Raw genomic sequence first — 18,174 nt, forward strand, 5'->3', positions numbered from 1 at the left:
TCCACTTGTTGTCGACTCCAAATCATTCAAGGTATACCGCTGCAGGTGGTAACATTATTATTGGTTCTTGTCTGTTGAAGGTCAACGTTCCAAATACCGATATCACGACCGTGCTTACGTTTTGCGTAACACGGCTTGACAATTTGAATATTCTGGGAAGAGACTCCATCAAGAAACTGAAGATTTCTGTGGACAACATTTTGTATGGAACAAGAAAGCTGTCCACAAAGTTGGTGTCTCGCATTGAATCGCATGAAGATTTCCAAAAAGAATGCAAGAAAATTTGCATGGATTTTCCGAATTTGTTTAAAGAAGGGTTGGGAACTCTACAAAGCGTCGAGTTAGAGGTGCAGTTCAAGCACAACCCAACTCCAGTGTATCAAAAGCCAAGGCCGGTTCCGTTTGCTCTGCTTGACGATTTGAACCAATGCAGGAATCCAGAACGGCATATGGACGCCAGTACAATTTAACGATTGGGGAAAACCGGTAGTTCCAGTACGGAAATCACCATTACCAGGTCGGACATCTGGTAAAGTGCGGGTGTGTGGCGATTACTCGGTGACGGTTAATCCCCAGCTAGACACACACCGCCAGCCGCTGCCGTTACCAAGTGATCTAATGCAGCAATTGGGTGGAGGTCACGGTTTTACCAAGATAGACCTGGCAGATGCATACAACCAGGTTAGGCTTTGCCCCGAAAGCCGAAAGAGGTTAGCGCTTAGCACTCATCGAGGTGCTTTTCTTCAAAATGTTCTGCCATTCGGAATTTCATCGGCACCAGGTTACTTCCAAAAGCTGATAAACGACATCACACATGATTTACCGGGTGTAGCGGTATTTTTGGATGACATCCTCGTCAGTGGCTCTTCTAAGGAAGATCATTTGCTGAATTTGCGTCGTTTGCTTCAACGTCTTGATGAAAAGGGTCTACGTTGCCGGTTGGAGAAATGCAAGTTCGCTCAGCAAAGCGTCGAATACCTTGGGCATCTGCTCACCATGAAGGGGATTGCCAAGGCTAAACGAAAAAGGCAGTTACTTGGAGGTGGCAGAAGAAAGAACAAGAAGCTTTCAAGCAATTGAAACATCTTCTTTCATCAGACAATGTTCTCACACATTTTGATCCAAGCCTTCCGATTGGAATAGCATGTGATGCATCCAGTGTAGGAATTGGTGCAGTTTTATTTCTTCTCTTCGCAGATGGAAGCGAAAGACCCATTGCAAATATTTCAAAAACACTGACTGAATGCCAGAGGAGGTACAGCCAGATCCAGAAGGAAACTTTGGCAATTGTGTTTGCTATTCGCAAGTTTTTTCAGTTTCTTTTCGGTCGAAAATTTATTTTGGTGACTGACCACAAACCTCTGTTGTCGATTTTCGGACCGACGAAAGCTGTTCCAACGCTCGCAGCAAATCGTTTGGCAAGATGGGCGCTACTACTCAACCAATTCTCTGACGATATTGAGTACAGAAAAACTTCCGACATTAACAATGCCGACGCTCTTAGTCGTCTTTCATCTGGAAAGGATCTTACATTTGATGAGGAGGAAACCGCCGTTGATACGGATACGGTATGTGTTGAGTAATCAAGTGAAGCCCGCAGACGCGACAGCTATTATAAAAGAAACGGCAAAAGACCGGATTCTGTCGGAGGTCATGAGGTATACTCAAGAAGGTTGGCCAAATAAACGTTTTGACAAGCAAAGTTCGCTCAATCGTTACAGTCAGATTGCGGACTCCCTTAGCATCAGGCATGGTTGCTTACTGTACGGCTGCAGAGTTGTGATACCTGCAAAACTTCAACCTGAAGTTCTCAAGTTGTTGCATCAAAGTCACTTGGGAATGCAAAAGATGAAACAACTAGCTAGAACAGCTGTATACTGGCCAAATATCGACAAGGACATCATGGACATGTGTCGCAAATGCCACAACTGTGCCGAGCATCAAAATGCTCCATCCGAAGCCTTGTTGCATCCTTGGGTCTTACCCGAAAAACCTTGGTGTCGACTACATGTGGATCATGCCATTAACTTTATGGGTCACAATTGGCTCGTTATGGTTGACAATTACTCAAAGTATCCATGCATCCACGCTACACAGTCTATCACAGCAAAAGCTACTGCGGATCTTTTGGAGAAAGACTTTTCTCATTTTGGTTATCCCCATACACTAGTCACTGACAACGCCCCGACATTCACCTCTGACGAATTCAGAAACTTTTGCAAGGAGAGAGGAATAGTTCACCTCACCGGAGCTCCATACCGCCCAGCGACAAATGTAGCAGCTGAACGTCTAGTTCAGACTTTTAAACAGGCATTAAAAAAGTCTGTGAAGCCTCCAAAACAAGCAATCATGGAATTTCTCATGCAGTACAGAAGGACGCCGACTGGGAATGGTTATTCGCCAAGTCAGCTTCTCAACAATCGGCAAATGCGTACGAAGATTGACGCGCTTATACCTTCACCCCCTCATATTGCTCAGGGAAAATTGTCGAGAGAAACTTCAGCCGCGAACTCGAAGAACCGTCGCAGTGCACGGACTGCGTACAAAGTAGGGATGCCATGCTACGCATTGTATTATGGCCCAAGACATGACCGTGCACCACGTTGGGTTCCAGCTGTAATTATGGAAATTCACGGCAACCGATCTGTTACCGTGAAAGTGATGCCAAGCGGACAAGTATGGCGTCGCCACATTGAGCAATTGCGTCCACGGCATGCTTCGGATGAAGACGACGATCCCGGAGAACTTCCAACATCGATACGTGACGGCAGTAATGTTGAAGATGAGGTTCGCAATTTTCATCCTCAGATACACCCGAGTATGGCCCGGGTAATCCACGACGGTCCTCTAGACGTCGTAAACCGCCGCAACAATTTTGTTGTTAAAATTGTGTGTGTTTTTGTGCATTGCGCTGTTTTGTGTTTTATTGGGGAGGTGTTGTGGTACGCAACAGAATACTCATTTCGCACTCTGTGTTTATTTCGTACCCTGCGTTAAATTGCAGTCGCAGAATTCCAGTGCCGGAATGTTAATTGAAGTTCCTGCTATAAAGGCAGGTCTCCCTGTACTTACACTCATTCTATTATTTTGTGCTATTCGAAAATACAACAGGTTCCCTTTTCGGATGAAGTTGCACCATTCCCTGAGGAAGCGTACAAAAAAAGAACGCAATGCAGAAACATGAAAGACGAGCCATGAATGTTGCGTGGCGTTCTTTGTAGAGGTATTACGTCATTTTCCTTTTACATTTGTGTTTCACGTAAGCTGAATATTCCAATCAAAACCACAAATGCATCCAGAGTAGGCGGAGAAGAAGTTATAAATCCATGCATACGTTAAATTGGGATGCTCTTTGATACCATAAAGTTACACTATGACAAAATTAAAACACATTATGTTTATTGTGACACGGTTCGGTGATTTTGTGTTCCCACAAGGGGCTTTCCCCAAGTAGTAATCATTTTCTCGCCTTAACGTCAAAAACACCATAATTTAAATTCCAAAGTGTGATCCTTGATAAAGTATTTTTTAGAATTATTTTATCTCATTGTATATAGGTTTTAATGTAGACGTAGCTAATTGTATTAATAGTTTGGAATTTTATGTTAAAAAACAGTCTATTTCTGTGAGATTTGATTTACCAAAAGCACTTTAAAATAGTTATCTTTGGCGTTTAAAGCGTACTCTCAACAAGAAGCAAATTTGTGCAAGTGAGGTTTAAGGAAATAAACTCTGGTATTTCAAAGAAATCTACCCGGAACACCACAAAAGATAAATTAATGAAGAAATTATGTACGTAATTCCCACTTTTTATATTTATTTGTTTGTTTAAACAGTAATTTGTGGGAATATTGAGGTAGTTTCGAAGTGTTGTGAATATTTGGGAACAAAACACGCAAGGAAAATATTTTTTTTACATGTTCCAATTATTCCTGCAGAATTGCATCATCAGTGGACTTGATATGGAATGGATTAGATGTTGCAAGCGTAAGTTGTGCAATGATATTCCACCACATCATTGCTCAATGATTGCACATCATTTGAAACAAGATGGAATCATTTCCGAAGGTATTACATTCTTCAAAACGTTTCTGGATTCCCTTCCTTTGTACATAGAAGATAAGCAGAACAATTATAAACATAAATATTATTAAACCATTCCAGTTTCTGCATAAAGCTGAAAATATTGATTAAGCAGGCACCCCTATATATGTTTAAAAAAACAGTGCAGCTTTAGACATCTTCAGTTTTCCACAGAAACTCTCACTATGGTTATTAATTGACAGTCTGCTAGGGTAGCTTGGTTCACTGATCCAGTGTGGTTTCTATTACTTTTGTCTTTTACCATTCTAATTTTAATCAATACAGGTTTACTGCAATCAAGTAACAGTGTCATTGCTTTACAGAAAACTACAATCAGGTGAGGAATTTGAGTGATGCACAAAAGCCCAGGACCCTGATTGAAATGATTTTGATTCGAAATATTCCTGGATGTTACCCTAGCTTCCGCGCCGCTCTGTTACAAAGTAGGAAATTGTGGTATCTGAAAACTTTTCATAAATTGTCATTTCTTGCAGATGGTTTGAAACATCTGGTGGATTTGATGGAGGGAAACTGTAAGGCAGAATCTGAGATTTTTGAAATGGCGAAATATTCCATAGAGTTGTTTTATTTTGAAATAGTAAACAAATTAAATGCTCGTGAGATTTTGACAAAATTCCCAAATATTTTGGATGACCATACAAGGTTAGTTAATTCTACTTTGTTGCAAGGCAATATGATAAAATGAATTTAATGTTTACAATTTAATCTTCTATTATAAATCAGTCAATATAATTGACATTTATGCTTGGCATTAACCACTGTTTTTTTCAAACAATAATATTCACCAGTTTGTTCAATTTCAAGCAGCTTGAGGTTTTCTAATTCTTAATCATCTTCTGCAATCCAGACAAAGAGTTATGGGACAAATAGGTTCTATAAGTCAAACAGATATGATGTTGTATTATGTGTTAAAAGACAATGCAGCCATCAAAAAATTATTGTGTGCTTTAAGAAGTGGAGAATGTGGAAGTTGCAATGATCTTGTTCGCCTTATTGAAGGAAGTGGTAATGAAAAAACATCTGTAACAGAGTAACTTTGGGAAATTGGAACATGTCTGTAACAGATTTGCTATTTTTGTTTAGATGAGTTTACCCAATCAGAAGAAAACAATAATTTAACTTTATTGGGGAAATTGTGCACGCATTCAGGGCGAATTCGTAAAGTTCTTAAACCGTTAGATTTGCGAGCACATTTCACCATGGATGAATATCAATGGTAAGTCAAAATGTTTTTGTATTAAACTAAGTTTATGACATTGTGTGGTTCAGGAATTCTATTGAAATGTGTAGAACACAAGAGGAACAAGTAAACAAGTTTTTACAAATTTTGGCATCCACAAATGCAAAATGGTTAAAGCACTTAATCACAGCATTAGAAGAATGCAATAAACCACAATATCATGATTTAGCTTGTGATTTAGCTTCAGGTAACTCTCTATTTCTGAAATTGTAACAAGAATTATCTTGCTTTTGTATAGTATGCTGTGTAACTTTTTTAATTTTATCAAAGCTGGCAGTGATGAGGATCCAACCACACCAGAAGAATATGTAAGCATATGTGGAATCATAAGCTACAAATGACATAGAATCATTGTCTGTTTATGTGTTTTTTTTATATTTTACTCAAAATTGTTGCCTTTTTCATTGCAATACTATTGATCTTGTAGTTGGGAAAATAGCCAATTGTGAAAAAATTAACCTAATCTCATGATAATTAACTAGCATTAACTTGTTAAGATTTTGAACTGACTTTTCAGAGAAGAATGGAAATGGATGTTTGGGAAACAGATGAGTCTGTGATAATGGAAGATGCAGATGTTGATGTTAATGATGTTCCAGGTCAGAGTACAATTTTTTTATGTGATGCAGTTAAAAGTTTCATGCGAAGAAGATTTGTTTGTGCAAGTTGATAATGGATTGTTTATTTTCTTTTTTTCTCAGAAATATTGTAGTTACATTTGCAGATAGCTGAATGCTATTCACATGGAAACTGCAAACCAAAGCATTAAGTTTTAATTTGTTTGTATTTAGTGGAGGAAATAATTAAGCATGACTTCAAAGAATCACAGAGCTTTCTTAATGACTTTAAAAAACCCCAGGCCAAAGCACACTATGGACATCAAACAGGTGTCATTTTTATCATTATTTGAGATAGTTTGATTGATGTTAAGTTGTGGTTGTATGTTTAATGTACACAGATTGTGTTGTGTAATTTAGTGACCAAAATAGGCAATCTATGATTGTTTTTTTTTCTATTTTTTGCAGCATGCACCTCTGGCAATTCAATGCCAAAAAAATCTGAGACTCCTTATGACCTATGTCATCAAAGGAAGATAGCTCCACCTGTTTCTAATATGAAAAATGGCATAGAACAAAGTTCAACAGGTGAATTTTTTATTTTAACTTAGACGTCAAGGTAAAAAAGATAAATTAAAAAGTTTATCTTACAATCATATGTGGCCCAAAGATTGTTTTTCCTTGGGGAATATATGATAAGTATTATCACAATTCACTGACAATACAGATTTGCATTTGAAATATGATTTGGTTTTTGAGTATTTTAGAATAAGTATATAAGTTAATTTAGCTTCAACAACTTAACTTTTAAAATTCAACATTGTACTACATTAACCTCTCAGCTTTAAGGCATTCAGTGCTGCCATCACTACTTAATCTAAAACTTCATTTTCTCCCAGTTTACTTTGTAGTATTTTAATTACCTTTTTTGTCAGATTATGAAATGTGCTTTATCAGTCTTGCGCCAATAAACTAAATTATCCTGGTTTTGCACTTTTTACAAAGACTGACTTTTATTTATAAGGCTCATCTCTCACTTCATTAGGTATAAATAAATGCCATGATTTCTGTGTCAGGTGCATCTTGGATGAACACTGATGGCACACAGCAGAGGGCAAAGAGACACTTCAAAGTGGGTGACCCTGTAATGGTTTATTTGCCATTAGAAACCCTGAAGAATCTACAAGCAGGTCATGGAGGATGGAGGAGTAACATGGAGAAGGTGTGATGGTATCATGATTAACTACTGTCTGTAACAAAACCAACATAACCAAAATGAAGTATCATTTGTACACTTTGATTGTTACCAGAAATTCCTCAGAAGTGTATTTGATAATTTAGTGAGTATTTAAATGAAAGTTTAGTTTATGGTAGTTTGAATTGTGCACTATCTTTGCTACTTAAACCAAGAATGTAACAGCTCATGTTAAGGGCATAAGCAACTAGTCACACCAAAGAATTATTTTCTATTTTTCTCACAGCTGATCGGTAGAAAAGGTCATGTACAATGCATCACAAACAAAAATGACATCAAAGTACAATACAGGCCGTTAGACATGGGAATGACAAAACCACGTGACTGCCAATGGACTTTTAACCCCGATGCCCTGCAACTTCTGCCAGGTTTGTTGGCTGGTTTAATAATATTTATTGTAACACAATACATATGAGTAGAAATGAATTTTAAAATGGTAAATAATAAATTTTATTTTCAAACACTGGAAATGAAAAAAAAACTCTCTCCGACCGGAAAACTGCAGATTCATCTGAATTGTTAGTGTATGATGCTTAAAATTTTAGTCTTTTTTATTTTGTTTACAGAATAACACACATTGCCTTCAGCATTCCAGCCTCTATTTCTTCATTTTTTCTTACTTCCAAAAAAGCGACGCTTTTTATTATTTAGTAGTGTGTCAGATGGTTCAGGTTTGTTTTATATTTTACATTTTTAGCAAATTTATATTTCATGCATGATGAATATGTAACAAAAACACACAAAAATGAGTTGTTTTGAACGCAAAATCCATTTTCGAAAAAAAGGAAAAATAAAAAAATTGATAGATTTGTGACAAAAAAACTTTTTTTCACTTTTACCGATGTTATTGTTCTTTCTTTCATACTTTACAATTTCATTTTAAATCTTATTCAGCATGTAAATATTATGAAAAATTTAATAAAAAAATTTGCTCTGGGTTGTATTTTGGGTTGAAACTCATTGATGACAAAAAATTGTAAGACATTTTAAGTGGACGACTTTAGTCCGGATTTAAAAAGACCATTTAAGTGGTTCCTCAAATCAAACATGCTATAAAACCGTCAGTTATGTTCGTAAAAAGAAGTAATTTAGTAGGTTATATAAAAAAAGTAAGACGAAAGACGTGAAACTAACAAGGCAAAAACTCACCATTTCTTGCCATAACGTCCGAAGTGTCCCCGATTACGTGACGACATAAAATACAAAAATGTAGCCGTTTTTTTTTTACGTAAAGCAAAATCATCATTGGCCCATCCAAGAATATGCAGTTGAACACGCAATCAACCAACAATTATAACCTGCGTTTGACACAAGGACATTTATATTTTAATTTTTGATATAGGCCTATAACCCTACACATACAATAATTGGTTTCACTGCCATTGACATTTTCGACAATAATGTTCTATCCTATTAACTTGTGATGAAGACCTAAAGCTTTTGAAATAAAGTTTAACAACACCTAATTGTGACGTAAAATACCTGTTCCGAGGTATCCACGGTCTCCCCTGTTGAAATTACTTCACAGCCTCTACATTTACATGTGTGTTTACGTTATGGTGAATTCATGTGGTGTTTTGTGTAGCATTCATTGTCTCTATACTAAGAATAAAGATTTTTATATTGTTTCGATGTTGCTATAGATACCGATGAGCTGGAACTTAAGCAATACATTTGCAAGGATTAACCATGGATGTTGTTGTGAGGCACTTATAGTAGTAATGGTACACGTATGTCGCTGGTATTTATTTTGCTTATATCGAACAGTAATTTTTACGTTTTCTCAACCCAAAGGCAGATCCTTTGCATGAAACATTGCTACGTTTATTTGATACGGTTCATTTCACTTACCCGAAGGGGATTTCCCGCGTGAGTAACTATTTTCTCGCCCAGGTATATGTCTTGCCTCGATGTAGACAAAATAATTCTTTGTAGGCGTTTCATATGCTATAAAGTTACTGGAAAAAATAATGCCACTAACGACTTGCTAGGAATTAAATTTTCAGTTACAAACATCTGCCTTTAAGGGAACTAACACTGGTTTTCAGTAAGTTTTAGGTTCATTGTTTTAAATTGCACATATTTGCCTTTAGCAATAAAATTCATAAAATATATGCTAGATGACTTCTTACAGTGACTTGATGTAGAATCCGATGTTGTTAAGTTTTACATTAAAATTCGTTTTTTGGTCTAAAGAACAACCGTTGATACTGTGCATTATTATGCAAACTTTTCATTCTTGTACCCTACATGATGGACAATGCTGGAAATAAACACTGTATTATTTTTTGGTTCAGGAAAATATTGGTTTCAAATTATAGCAGAAAATTCCAGAATGACTGCATCAATGATAAGCCTTTTTAAACAACCTTTGTGCAATGACATTCCAGCGCACCATTGTAATATGATTGCACAAAGTTTGAAAAAAGATGGAATGATTTATGAAGGTGATTTTTTAAATTACATGACAATTTTTTTTTGATGTCCAGGGATAATGCACAATTATTTTAAAGATGACCACAACCAAGTGGTGAACTCAAATGATGCAGACAAGTCAAGGGTCATGATTGAATTGATGTTAAGACGCAATAATCAAGGATGCTATGCTAGTTTCCGCACTGCTTTGTTACAATGTTGGAAATAATTGTTTTCAGAAGTTTTGAAGTTTTGTAGTACATGAAAAAAATTTACAGGTGGTTTGGAACATTTGGTGAATTTGATGGAGGGGAAGAAAAAGCAACAAACTGAGAATTTGAAAAGGACAAAATATCACATTGAAGTGTTTTACTCGGAGATAGTAAACAAATTGGATCCTGTGGCTATTTTAAATAAATTTCCAAATATTTTGGATGACCATACACGGTTGGTTGTGCTTGTATGGAATAAGATGTATTTATAATTGTTTTTTTAAAAACGCAGAAAAGTTTTGAACATGTTAGAATATTCCTAAAAGTGGTGATACTAGAGCTTACAAAAATGTCACATTGACATTCCTAACATCAAAACTTCCACAGGCAAAGAGTATTAGGGGAAAAAGGTTCCATAAGCCAAACTGCAATGATGTTGTATTATGTATTAAAAAATGATGATTCAATTAAAAATTTAATGATTGCTTTGAGAAGTGGTGAATGTGGAAGCTGCTCCCATCTTGTTAGTCTTATGGAAGGAAGCGGTAAAAATATTTTAAGAGCCACATGATAATCTTAAGAAAATATTAATTGGACCAAAATATAGATGGTAGCTTTACTCCATCAGAAGCAGCACTAAATGTAAAAATGTTGGGGAGGTTGTGTACACATTCAAGGCGAATTCATAATGATTTTGAACCCTTAGATTTACGAAAACACTTCACTATGGATGAATGCCAATGGTAGTAAACCTGTAATACAGGACTGTCTTCAACATAAACATGTTATGTTTCTCTATTTAGGAATGATATTGAGCATTGCAGCACACGGCAGGAAAGAGTGAATATGTTTCTGGATTTTCTGGCTTGCACTGAATCACTATGGTTTAAACTATTTGTTACTGCATTAGAAGAGTGCGATATACATGACTACAGTGAGTTAGCTTCTGATTTAGAAAGAGGTAAGTAGTTCCCTTAAAGTTTTGTTCCAGAAACTATTAAATGGTGCATTGGTGACTACAGCAGATTAATTACAAAACATTTTATTTAGACTGTAATGATGAAGATGAAAATACATCAGGTGATAATGTGAGTATACCTACATAGTCATTTCATACTGTTAATAACTGAATATGGAATTGCCAATAATGGAAGAATGTGAATTTGTAATGCTAAATAATTACATGTACATTGAGGACAAATATTTTTTTGTATATCTTTTATTTAAAATATAACCAAGCCACAAATAGAAAAACATTTCGCTTTTTGTTGTTCAGTATTTCATTTTTTTTCATGTGACATGAACAAAACCTTACTTTATTTATTTTTTTTTAAAGTCTGTTTTTTTTAAAAAAAACATGACTATCAGTTATTGGGTTTCCTTAACTTGGTTCACTTTTTTTCATCTATGAAGAGGAGAATGGAAGATGATGTTTGGCAAACAGAGGAATCAGTTATCATGGAAGAAGTAGATGTTGATGTCAATGCAGCTCCAGAACCAGGTTGGAGGGAAGCAAAGTTCTAAATTATTAAAATTAAATGGGACTAAATATTATGGCAAATGTTGGAACTGTTGACTTTTGTTAGAAATAATGTAATGTACAGACATTAGTTTAGACTATACCAGTAACATGCCAAAAAGTATAACAATCAAAAAGTGAATGTATGAAAAGTCATACAGAATGTATATCAAGGCAGGACTCTGCCATGCTTAAAGTTGTAAGTATGTACTCCTCTTAGCATTACAATTATTTTTAGGCACGTTTTTGACAGTTGGAATGTCTGAAAAAGTAATTGTTCATGACGCTGAAGAACCGCCAAGTTTTTTGAATGACTTTGATAAGCCCCAGATCAATACAGAAGAAGGGAATACTACAGGTGTCATCTATATTTTTTAGCTCTTTTGCAACAATCTATAGCTTATTTTGTTCCAGTAAAATAGAAAAGCTTAATAAAAAGAACATGCGTAAAAGTGTAGCTCTGTCAGAATACCCTTGCAATTGATGATGTGTGTGGGCTTTAAACTACTGCATAATAGTAATGTAAATTTTAGCAAAACCCTTGGGCAATTCTTCCAAACAAGAAAGCACTTTGGAGCATCTACAACTTCGTGATTACCAAATGGAATTAGCCCAACCTGCCCTAAATGGCAAAAATAGCATGATAGTTGCACCAACAGGTGACACATATTATCAAACCACAATGTTTAAGGATGTTTAGTGTCAATAATTGTTGTTTTAACACATAGAAACTGTTTTAAGTTTATTTAGTTTGTTTTGATATGTATATTTTGTTTGATGGCTTTTTTGGATCACTAATTCAAGCTTGCCTCTGTGTGATTTTGATTTTTGAATCTTTAAATTCAGCAAATCTTTGCAATAGACCTTCTGGCATATAATTGTTATTGATTTCAGGTAGCGGCAAAACTTTTGTGGCCCTAAAAATATGCGAAGAGCACATTAAGAACAATAAAGATTCAAAAGTTGTGTTTCTTATTCCAAGAGTGCCTCTTGTCAACCAACAACATGAATTGTTCAAAAGGTTAGACGGTTTTGGCTTGGTTTCCATGCAAAATATTTTAACTTGGCAAATATATGTTCTTGAACAATCTTATAACTTTTATTATATTTGATTAGGTCTGTATGCTATGTGTTGCATTCTTTTACAAATGGGTTTTGCGGTATAATGGAAATAAACTTAATAGGTCAGGTAAAGATTTGTCTAAGACTTTACAACAAGGTCAAAAAACTTTTTCTGACATAAACGTTTACTTATTCTATACATTAAATATAACAGTGGAAGTTTCAATTGCTGTGTGATTTTTTAAAACATGCCGTAACTATAGGTTTTTGGGTGATAAAGAAAATTTGCTTTTGAGAGTGACTGGTGAGACTAGCAGTCGTGTTCCCGTGCACATTTCGCTGGAGCGAAATAAAATTGCTTTCATGACTCCACAAATTCTACTTGACTTACTGAAGTGAGTTCCTATATGTCTCATAATATCTTTAGGTTGCTTTAAGTCTTAATTGGGCATTTTCTTGTTCACACTTTAACTTGTAGTCTTGCATGTCCAAAAAACTATTTGTAAAAGTCTTGTAGATATGTGCAAAAAAGTCATAATAATTTAAAGCTGCAGACAGGGTCTACTCAAGTCTTGTAGATTATGCAATTTAACTACTTGTCTTTATTATATTAAGTTTTTCACAATACTAGATGTTTACTCTGTGTTGCAAAGGGGGAAACTTGTAAAAATAAGTGACTTCACACTGCTTGTCATTGACGAGTGCCATCACACTGTAAAAAATGACCCTTACAACAACATCATGAAAATTTACCTTGATGAAAGACTCAGTTCTCCAAAACCAGGGAAAAGCAAGCCCAGGCTTCCACAGGTACACAAAATGTGCTGTAATGATATTGCGGTCTTTTGCTTTGCCACTACACACCTTGTCTCCATGCATGTCCAGATAGATGTCATCTTTGTTGCATGGTTTAAGGGAATTAACGTTTGTGCTGCATTGACATTTCATGACTACTATGAAAAAGAAACTTATTTTTCTGCTGTTTTTTTTGCATTTGTGGTGAAACAGGGATATGTTATTTTTGTTTCAAGATTGTTGGTTTGACCGCCTCACCAGGCATAGGTAAAGCAAAAAAAATGTCTGACGCTGAAGAGAACATAAAAGTATTAATGGCTAACCTTGATGTAACGGTGGCACCAACCTGTGTGAAGGAATCACTTCAAAACCTGCAGGCATTTAGAAATGATGCAGAAGACTGTAAGTTTGTATTAATAATTAGTAAAACACCCTAACACTCTTAATCTTTTACAGTAATTTCTGTTGTTGTACGGGAAAAAGATGATGACTTTCGTGAGAGCATCTGCAAATCAATGGATGCAACTCAAACATTAGTGGAGGAAACGATTACTGCAAATCAAAATCGTAGCAATCTTTATTTTACTTTAATGAAAAAATTACGGCAGTAAACTTATGTGGAATTTTTGTATATATATATTTTTTCTGTAGACCTTTCTCAGACAAATCTGAGGAATATAAAAAGGTTTTGTAAAATGAAATTGATTTGATCTGTTTCATTCAAGAATTAGAGAGAAAGTTAAAGTTTGGTTGTTTTTATTCGTACTTATGTGCACATGTTATGTTGGCAGATCTCGCGAATGAAATCAAGTATGATCTCACTGCTATTCAGGGGAGTCAGGACTATGAGGCCTGGGTGATAACTCTGGGAAATAGAAGCAAAAAATTAGAGGACAGTGATTTGAGTTATAACTTGATGATGTATGCAAAATGCCTGTTGGTAAGTATCTTTAAGGGCAGTAATTCCCTGATAACTGTTGAAATATTTGCAAAATGACTCTAAGATAGCAAAATATAATATTTTTCTAAGGAAATCATGGCTTAAACAAACTAAGTGCGAAGTTTTTTTTTCCATAGGTTATAGGTTGTCATAGCAAGGCATATCAGCTTAACATACAGTTTCATGTTTTTTTATAACTTTGTTGGTAGTTTTTGTGATTGTGATAAATATTCTTACACCAATATTTTTTAACAGCTGTGCTTTTTATAATTTCCAAAGGCATACAACACAGCCCTTGTGCTGAATGATCATGTTCGAAGTTTAGATGCAGAGGAAACTCTTTACAACCACATGGATATGTTTAGATCTGAGCATCCCACACTTGAAACACTTTACAGCATTTATGAACAATTTAGTAAGTACAATGTTGTATTTATTAAGTAACTACCAACAAGATTTTATTCCAATGAAATACACACTAAATGTGATGCTTCAGCAAGTGTGCCATTGGTGTCATAATCCATAAATACATGACGCCTTTCACAAAAAACGTCAAAATAAATGTAATATTTAAGAACTTTGCATAAAGCCAGGATTTTTGGTAGCTATCCCTTCTTAATCTTATTACCAAAGCAATGTTTTTGTAATGAGATGTACTTTTTTTTCTCTAGTTACCATTATCTGTGTTGCATTACTGAGTATAAAACATTGAAACATATTTGTGTGAACAAAATTGCTTTTTACAGAAAAGGAGCCCTTGCAAAAGGTGAATGCACTGTTGCAAGCATTGCATAAAGTTTTAACACATGAGTTTCAATCAAATTCTGACTCACGCTGCATCATATTTGTAAGGACAAGAAGCATTGCAACTGGGATAATTACCTACCTAGGAGAAGCAGACATGCTCATGAATAAGCTAAACCCGAAGTTGCTGACAGGCGCTGGAGTTAGTGGGGAAAAAGGAGGTGATCATAATGTTTTGTGTGAACAGAACCCACTCACATTGCTAGATTTTTGTGTCGGTCAGAAAGCCTAATGTTACCTTTACCCAAAATTTGTTTGTTTGGTATGAAATGTGAAAGTTGTATTAATTGAAAATCGTGCTGTATATTTAATTCTCTTCATAACTGATGTTGCAAGGCATATTGTTAACAAAAAAAGACTCTTCTGGCAATAATTCGATAAATATCAAGGTTTCGGTTGCTATGCAGCAGTCTCCATTAGGATGTACTCATATAAAAGTACATGTACAAACATTTACGTTAATATTTACAAATATTGTTGCCAGCACATACATTACACATAGAGATGATTGATACTGAATTGTCACGTAGAACCAAACATAGTAAATCATTCACTCATCACCCGCTGTACACAAAATATGTACATTAATTTATTTTAATTCAATTCGTGGAAATAAACTGACTGACTAACTGACTGTTAGGTGTAATGAGTTAAAAATTAATTCATTATATTTAATGTTAGGAATGACAAAGCGAGAACAGGAAAGCACCTTAGAAGCATTCCGCACAGGCAAATGTAAGGTGATTGTTGCTACTTCAGTGGCTGAAGAGGGCCTTGACATCAAAGCATGCAACTTGATTATCAACTATAATTATTCTACGAATGAAGTTGGACATGTACAAAGAAAAGGTACATTTTGTACTTATCTCAGTTCCTTTTTTATTTTTATTGTGACCTGTATGTTCTAAGTAAAAGTGTGTTGTATCTTGTGTGTTTAGTATTGAATGTGTAAACATTTTACCCAATTACACCAGGATTTGAACCAAGCTTGTTTTAATCATTTTTCTGCATTTCGCATAATTTTTTGTTTACCACACCGGAATTTGAACCCAGGATATCCTGGCCATGTATCCTGATCAGGTTTTCTTCTTGGTATATGGGTCGGGCGCTTGGTTAATGCTGCCAACCACCCGCCCACGTTTCACATGATTCAAATGTCTGCATACTATAGAAAAATATCATAGCGACATCTTCTGGTCGAGCGTCAATAACCTCGTTGTCCGCTGCAGGTCGCGGCAGAGCCGAAAACAGCAAAGTGATCACACTTGCCTATGACGACAGCCGTCACGTGCACAAGGAGCGGGAAAACAAGATTCGGGTTGAATTGACGGATGAAATGCTAAACACTATTCGAAGCTTGCAACACGATAACTTGGAGAAACAAGTCGGCTAAAACTAAAAAAAAACACAAAACGTTTGCAATCTCTGGCTGAACAAAAAATACTTTCAGATCCGGGAAATTCAAAGAAAGGCCAAGAAAAACCGAGACATTGAACGCAAAATGAAAGCCGGCAAACGACTGAAGATGAAGAAAACTGACGTAGAATATGACCTTCTCTGCTTGTGGTGCAAACAAAAAGCTACAACCTCTCACTATCTGAGGCACATCAACAAGCAGGTAACGTTGCTTCCTCATGATTAGTGACGTAATGATCATTATGACGTTTGTTTTGTAGCATCGAGTGATTGTTGATCCTGATTTCGTCGCCCGTGCCGCCGTTAAAATCGAGAAGGACAAAACGAAATGGAAAAAACTAACAGATGACAACTTTGTTACTGGGAAGATGTTTTGTGACAACAGACTTTGCAGGTGAATAAAAGTGAAAAGCTTTTCTGTTCAAAATATACAGCGCACAAAGCTTAATTGACACTCAAATCTAGTCGAAAAAAAATTCACAATCCTATGTGTACTGTACTAGCATGTAATCGTACATATGTGCACTGAACCTGTTACTTTTTATATTCTTTTTGTAGAAACCACCTCGGTTATAGGATGAAGCACAAACACCTTACCCTCTCCGTGCCCAAGGTCACCAGTTTTCTCTTTACAAACAGTCTGGGCGAAAGGGAGACATACGACAAATGGGGTGAAGTGTGTTTTAATGTGAAGGAGTTGTCTGAGGAGGACATGACGGAGCTTCTTGATTTGTCCGAAAACGAAATCGAAGACGATATGAATTACGAGTGATTAGTATTTGTATTTAATATGTATGATTGTTATTGTAATTACTACCTTCATACTTCATCGATCGACTACGTAACTTTTAAGTGATTTATGTTCTTTCGTTTTTGATTTTGGTTTCCACTTGTACAGCGATTCATTCTTGTGGCTACAATGTATTGTGTGTTTTCTAATGTGATATAGACTACTATATGGCTTCAACGTGTTTTAATTGTTTGGTTATCTGCTTTAAAAACATATGAATAAAAAATATTGCTCAATTCTTATACCAAAAGTAATCAAACAGCCAGAAGCAACGTAGCTTTATTTCCAGCTGCTGGCGCAAAGTGTGTGATCCCATATCTTTATATTTCAAATTGTTTCGTATAAATTAGTATTGGTCGTGATGTTTAGTTCCACGTATCTACATATTGATACATAAGGTGTAAATCATTCAGGAACTTTGGCAACAGCTCCAAAACCATGAAACTGTCCGCCTTCAGTGACATCTAGCAACAATAAACCGGTGTGCGGCAAATGTAAAAGGAAAAAAAATACGTTTCAGTGGAACTGAAAGTTTTCAGGAGTTTTTACCATATTGTAAACTAGATTGACAAGAAACATTAGTTCATTTCCTTACAATGGACCTTTTTATCTCTTGGTGTCTGGTTTGTCTCAATTTTCTCCAGGGGTGTCAGCAGACTCATTTGTGGAGCGCTCATAATGTGTGCCATGTGGCTTAACGATATATTGCTGGTGGTTAATTAAGAAGTTCTTCCAACAATAGGTTTCCGTTTGAGTCAATCGCTTATATCTTGCTTGAGTTAATTGTGATTATTGAAGTGGTAAATCTAAACCGGCAAGGGATTCCAGGTACATTCGATTTAATTGAAACGCATGCAATAACTTTGTCACGAGATTTAATAAGTTACTGCAGTTGGAGCATAGTTAAAAGCAGTTAAAAAACGAAATATTTGGTTTCATGGTCCAGCAGTTCGGATAAAGGCTGAGTAGCCAAAGTGACCCAGCACTTGTATTCAGTATGTAATTGGGCCAAATGCATGTTGGAAAGGGCTTGCTTGTTGTTTGTAAATCTGGACAAAATACGAA

The 18,174-nt window shown here is 35.8% G+C and overlaps 2 protein-coding genes and 1 long non-coding RNA gene across 4 annotated transcripts; 2 read left to right on the plus strand and 1 right to left on the minus strand.

Annotated features, from left to right (window-relative positions):
* The first annotated feature begins 3,676 nt into the window (after positions 1-3,676).
* Positions 3,677-8,093, plus strand: LOC145901460 (uncharacterized). Of its 2 annotated transcripts, XM_082989155.1 has the most exons (14): positions 3,677-3,792; positions 3,939-4,068; positions 4,407-4,526; positions 4,578-4,746; positions 4,952-5,109; positions 5,188-5,320; positions 5,374-5,531; positions 5,615-5,652; positions 5,862-5,943; positions 6,136-6,231; positions 6,370-6,489; positions 6,978-7,123; positions 7,383-7,524; positions 7,723-8,093. In XM_082989155.1, the coding sequence occupies exons 2-14, from the start codon at positions 3,963-3,965 to the stop codon at positions 7,725-7,727; spliced, it is 1,473 nt and encodes a 490-aa protein (XP_082845281.1). In that variant the 5' UTR covers positions 3,677-3,792; positions 3,939-3,962; the 3' UTR covers positions 7,728-8,093. The 2 variants fall into 2 exon arrangements, with proteins under 2 accessions (XP_082845281.1, XP_082845282.1); XM_082989156.1 differs by lacking the exon at positions 3,677-3,792 and having other exon boundaries at positions 3,966-4,068; positions 4,407-4,420.
* Positions 7,044-8,754, minus strand: LOC145901496 (uncharacterized). The gene is made up of 3 exons (XR_014402529.1): positions 8,639-8,754; positions 8,306-8,454; positions 7,044-7,151 (listed from the first exon to the last, which is right to left on the minus strand). It is a non-coding gene; the product is annotated as an uncharacterized LOC145901496 (long non-coding RNA).
* Positions 8,755-9,060: 306 nt separating this feature from the next.
* On the plus strand, positions 9,061-17,575 carry LOC145901452 (ATP-dependent RNA helicase DHX58-like). The gene is made up of 24 exons (XM_082989142.1): positions 9,061-9,203; positions 9,454-9,603; positions 9,670-9,789; positions 9,850-10,018; positions 10,171-10,328; positions 10,391-10,526; positions 10,587-10,744; positions 10,834-10,871; positions 11,197-11,284; positions 11,541-11,660; positions 11,836-11,961; positions 12,197-12,323; positions 12,628-12,759; positions 13,018-13,174; positions 13,396-13,561; positions 13,616-13,726; positions 13,951-14,099; positions 14,379-14,514; positions 14,846-15,064; positions 15,585-15,752; positions 16,133-16,287; positions 16,354-16,521; positions 16,580-16,713; positions 16,878-17,575. Exons 2-24 carry the CDS (start codon positions 9,492-9,494, stop codon positions 17,089-17,091), a joined length of 3,261 nt encoding a protein of 1,086 aa, XP_082845268.1. The 5' UTR covers positions 9,061-9,203; positions 9,454-9,491; the 3' UTR covers positions 17,092-17,575.
* Positions 17,576-18,174: the final 599 nt, after the last annotated feature.

This window comes from Ascidia mentula, chromosome 5 (assembly GCF_947561715.1).
Source record: "Ascidia mentula chromosome 5, kaAscMent1.1, whole genome shotgun sequence".
In the NCBI taxonomy this organism is placed as follows: domain Eukaryota; kingdom Metazoa; phylum Chordata; class Ascidiacea; order Phlebobranchia; family Ascidiidae; genus Ascidia; species Ascidia mentula.

Excerpts from the sequence above, each read along its gene's own strand:
- LOC145901460 (XM_082989155.1), top strand. The coding sequence starts at position 3,963 with ATGGAATGGATTAGATGTTGCAAGCGTAAGTTGTGCAATGATATTCCA. Across the intron at positions 5,321-5,373 it reads ACCATGGATGAATATCAATG|GAATTCTATTGAAATGTGTA; the intron begins GTAAGTCAAAAT and ends TGTGTGGTTCAG. Across the intron at positions 5,532-5,614 it reads AGCTTGTGATTTAGCTTCAG|CTGGCAGTGATGAGGATCCA; the intron begins GTAACTCTCTAT and ends ATTTTATCAAAG.
- LOC145901452 (XM_082989142.1), top strand. The coding sequence starts at position 9,492 with ATGACTGCATCAATGATAAGCCTTTTTAAACAACCTTTGTGCAATGAC. Across the intron at positions 9,790-9,849 it reads CCGCACTGCTTTGTTACAAT|GTGGTTTGGAACATTTGGTG; the intron begins GTTGGAAATAAT and ends AAAAATTTACAG. Across the intron at positions 13,175-13,395 it reads GCAAGCCCAGGCTTCCACAG|ATTGTTGGTTTGACCGCCTC; the intron begins GTACACAAAATG and ends TTTTGTTTCAAG.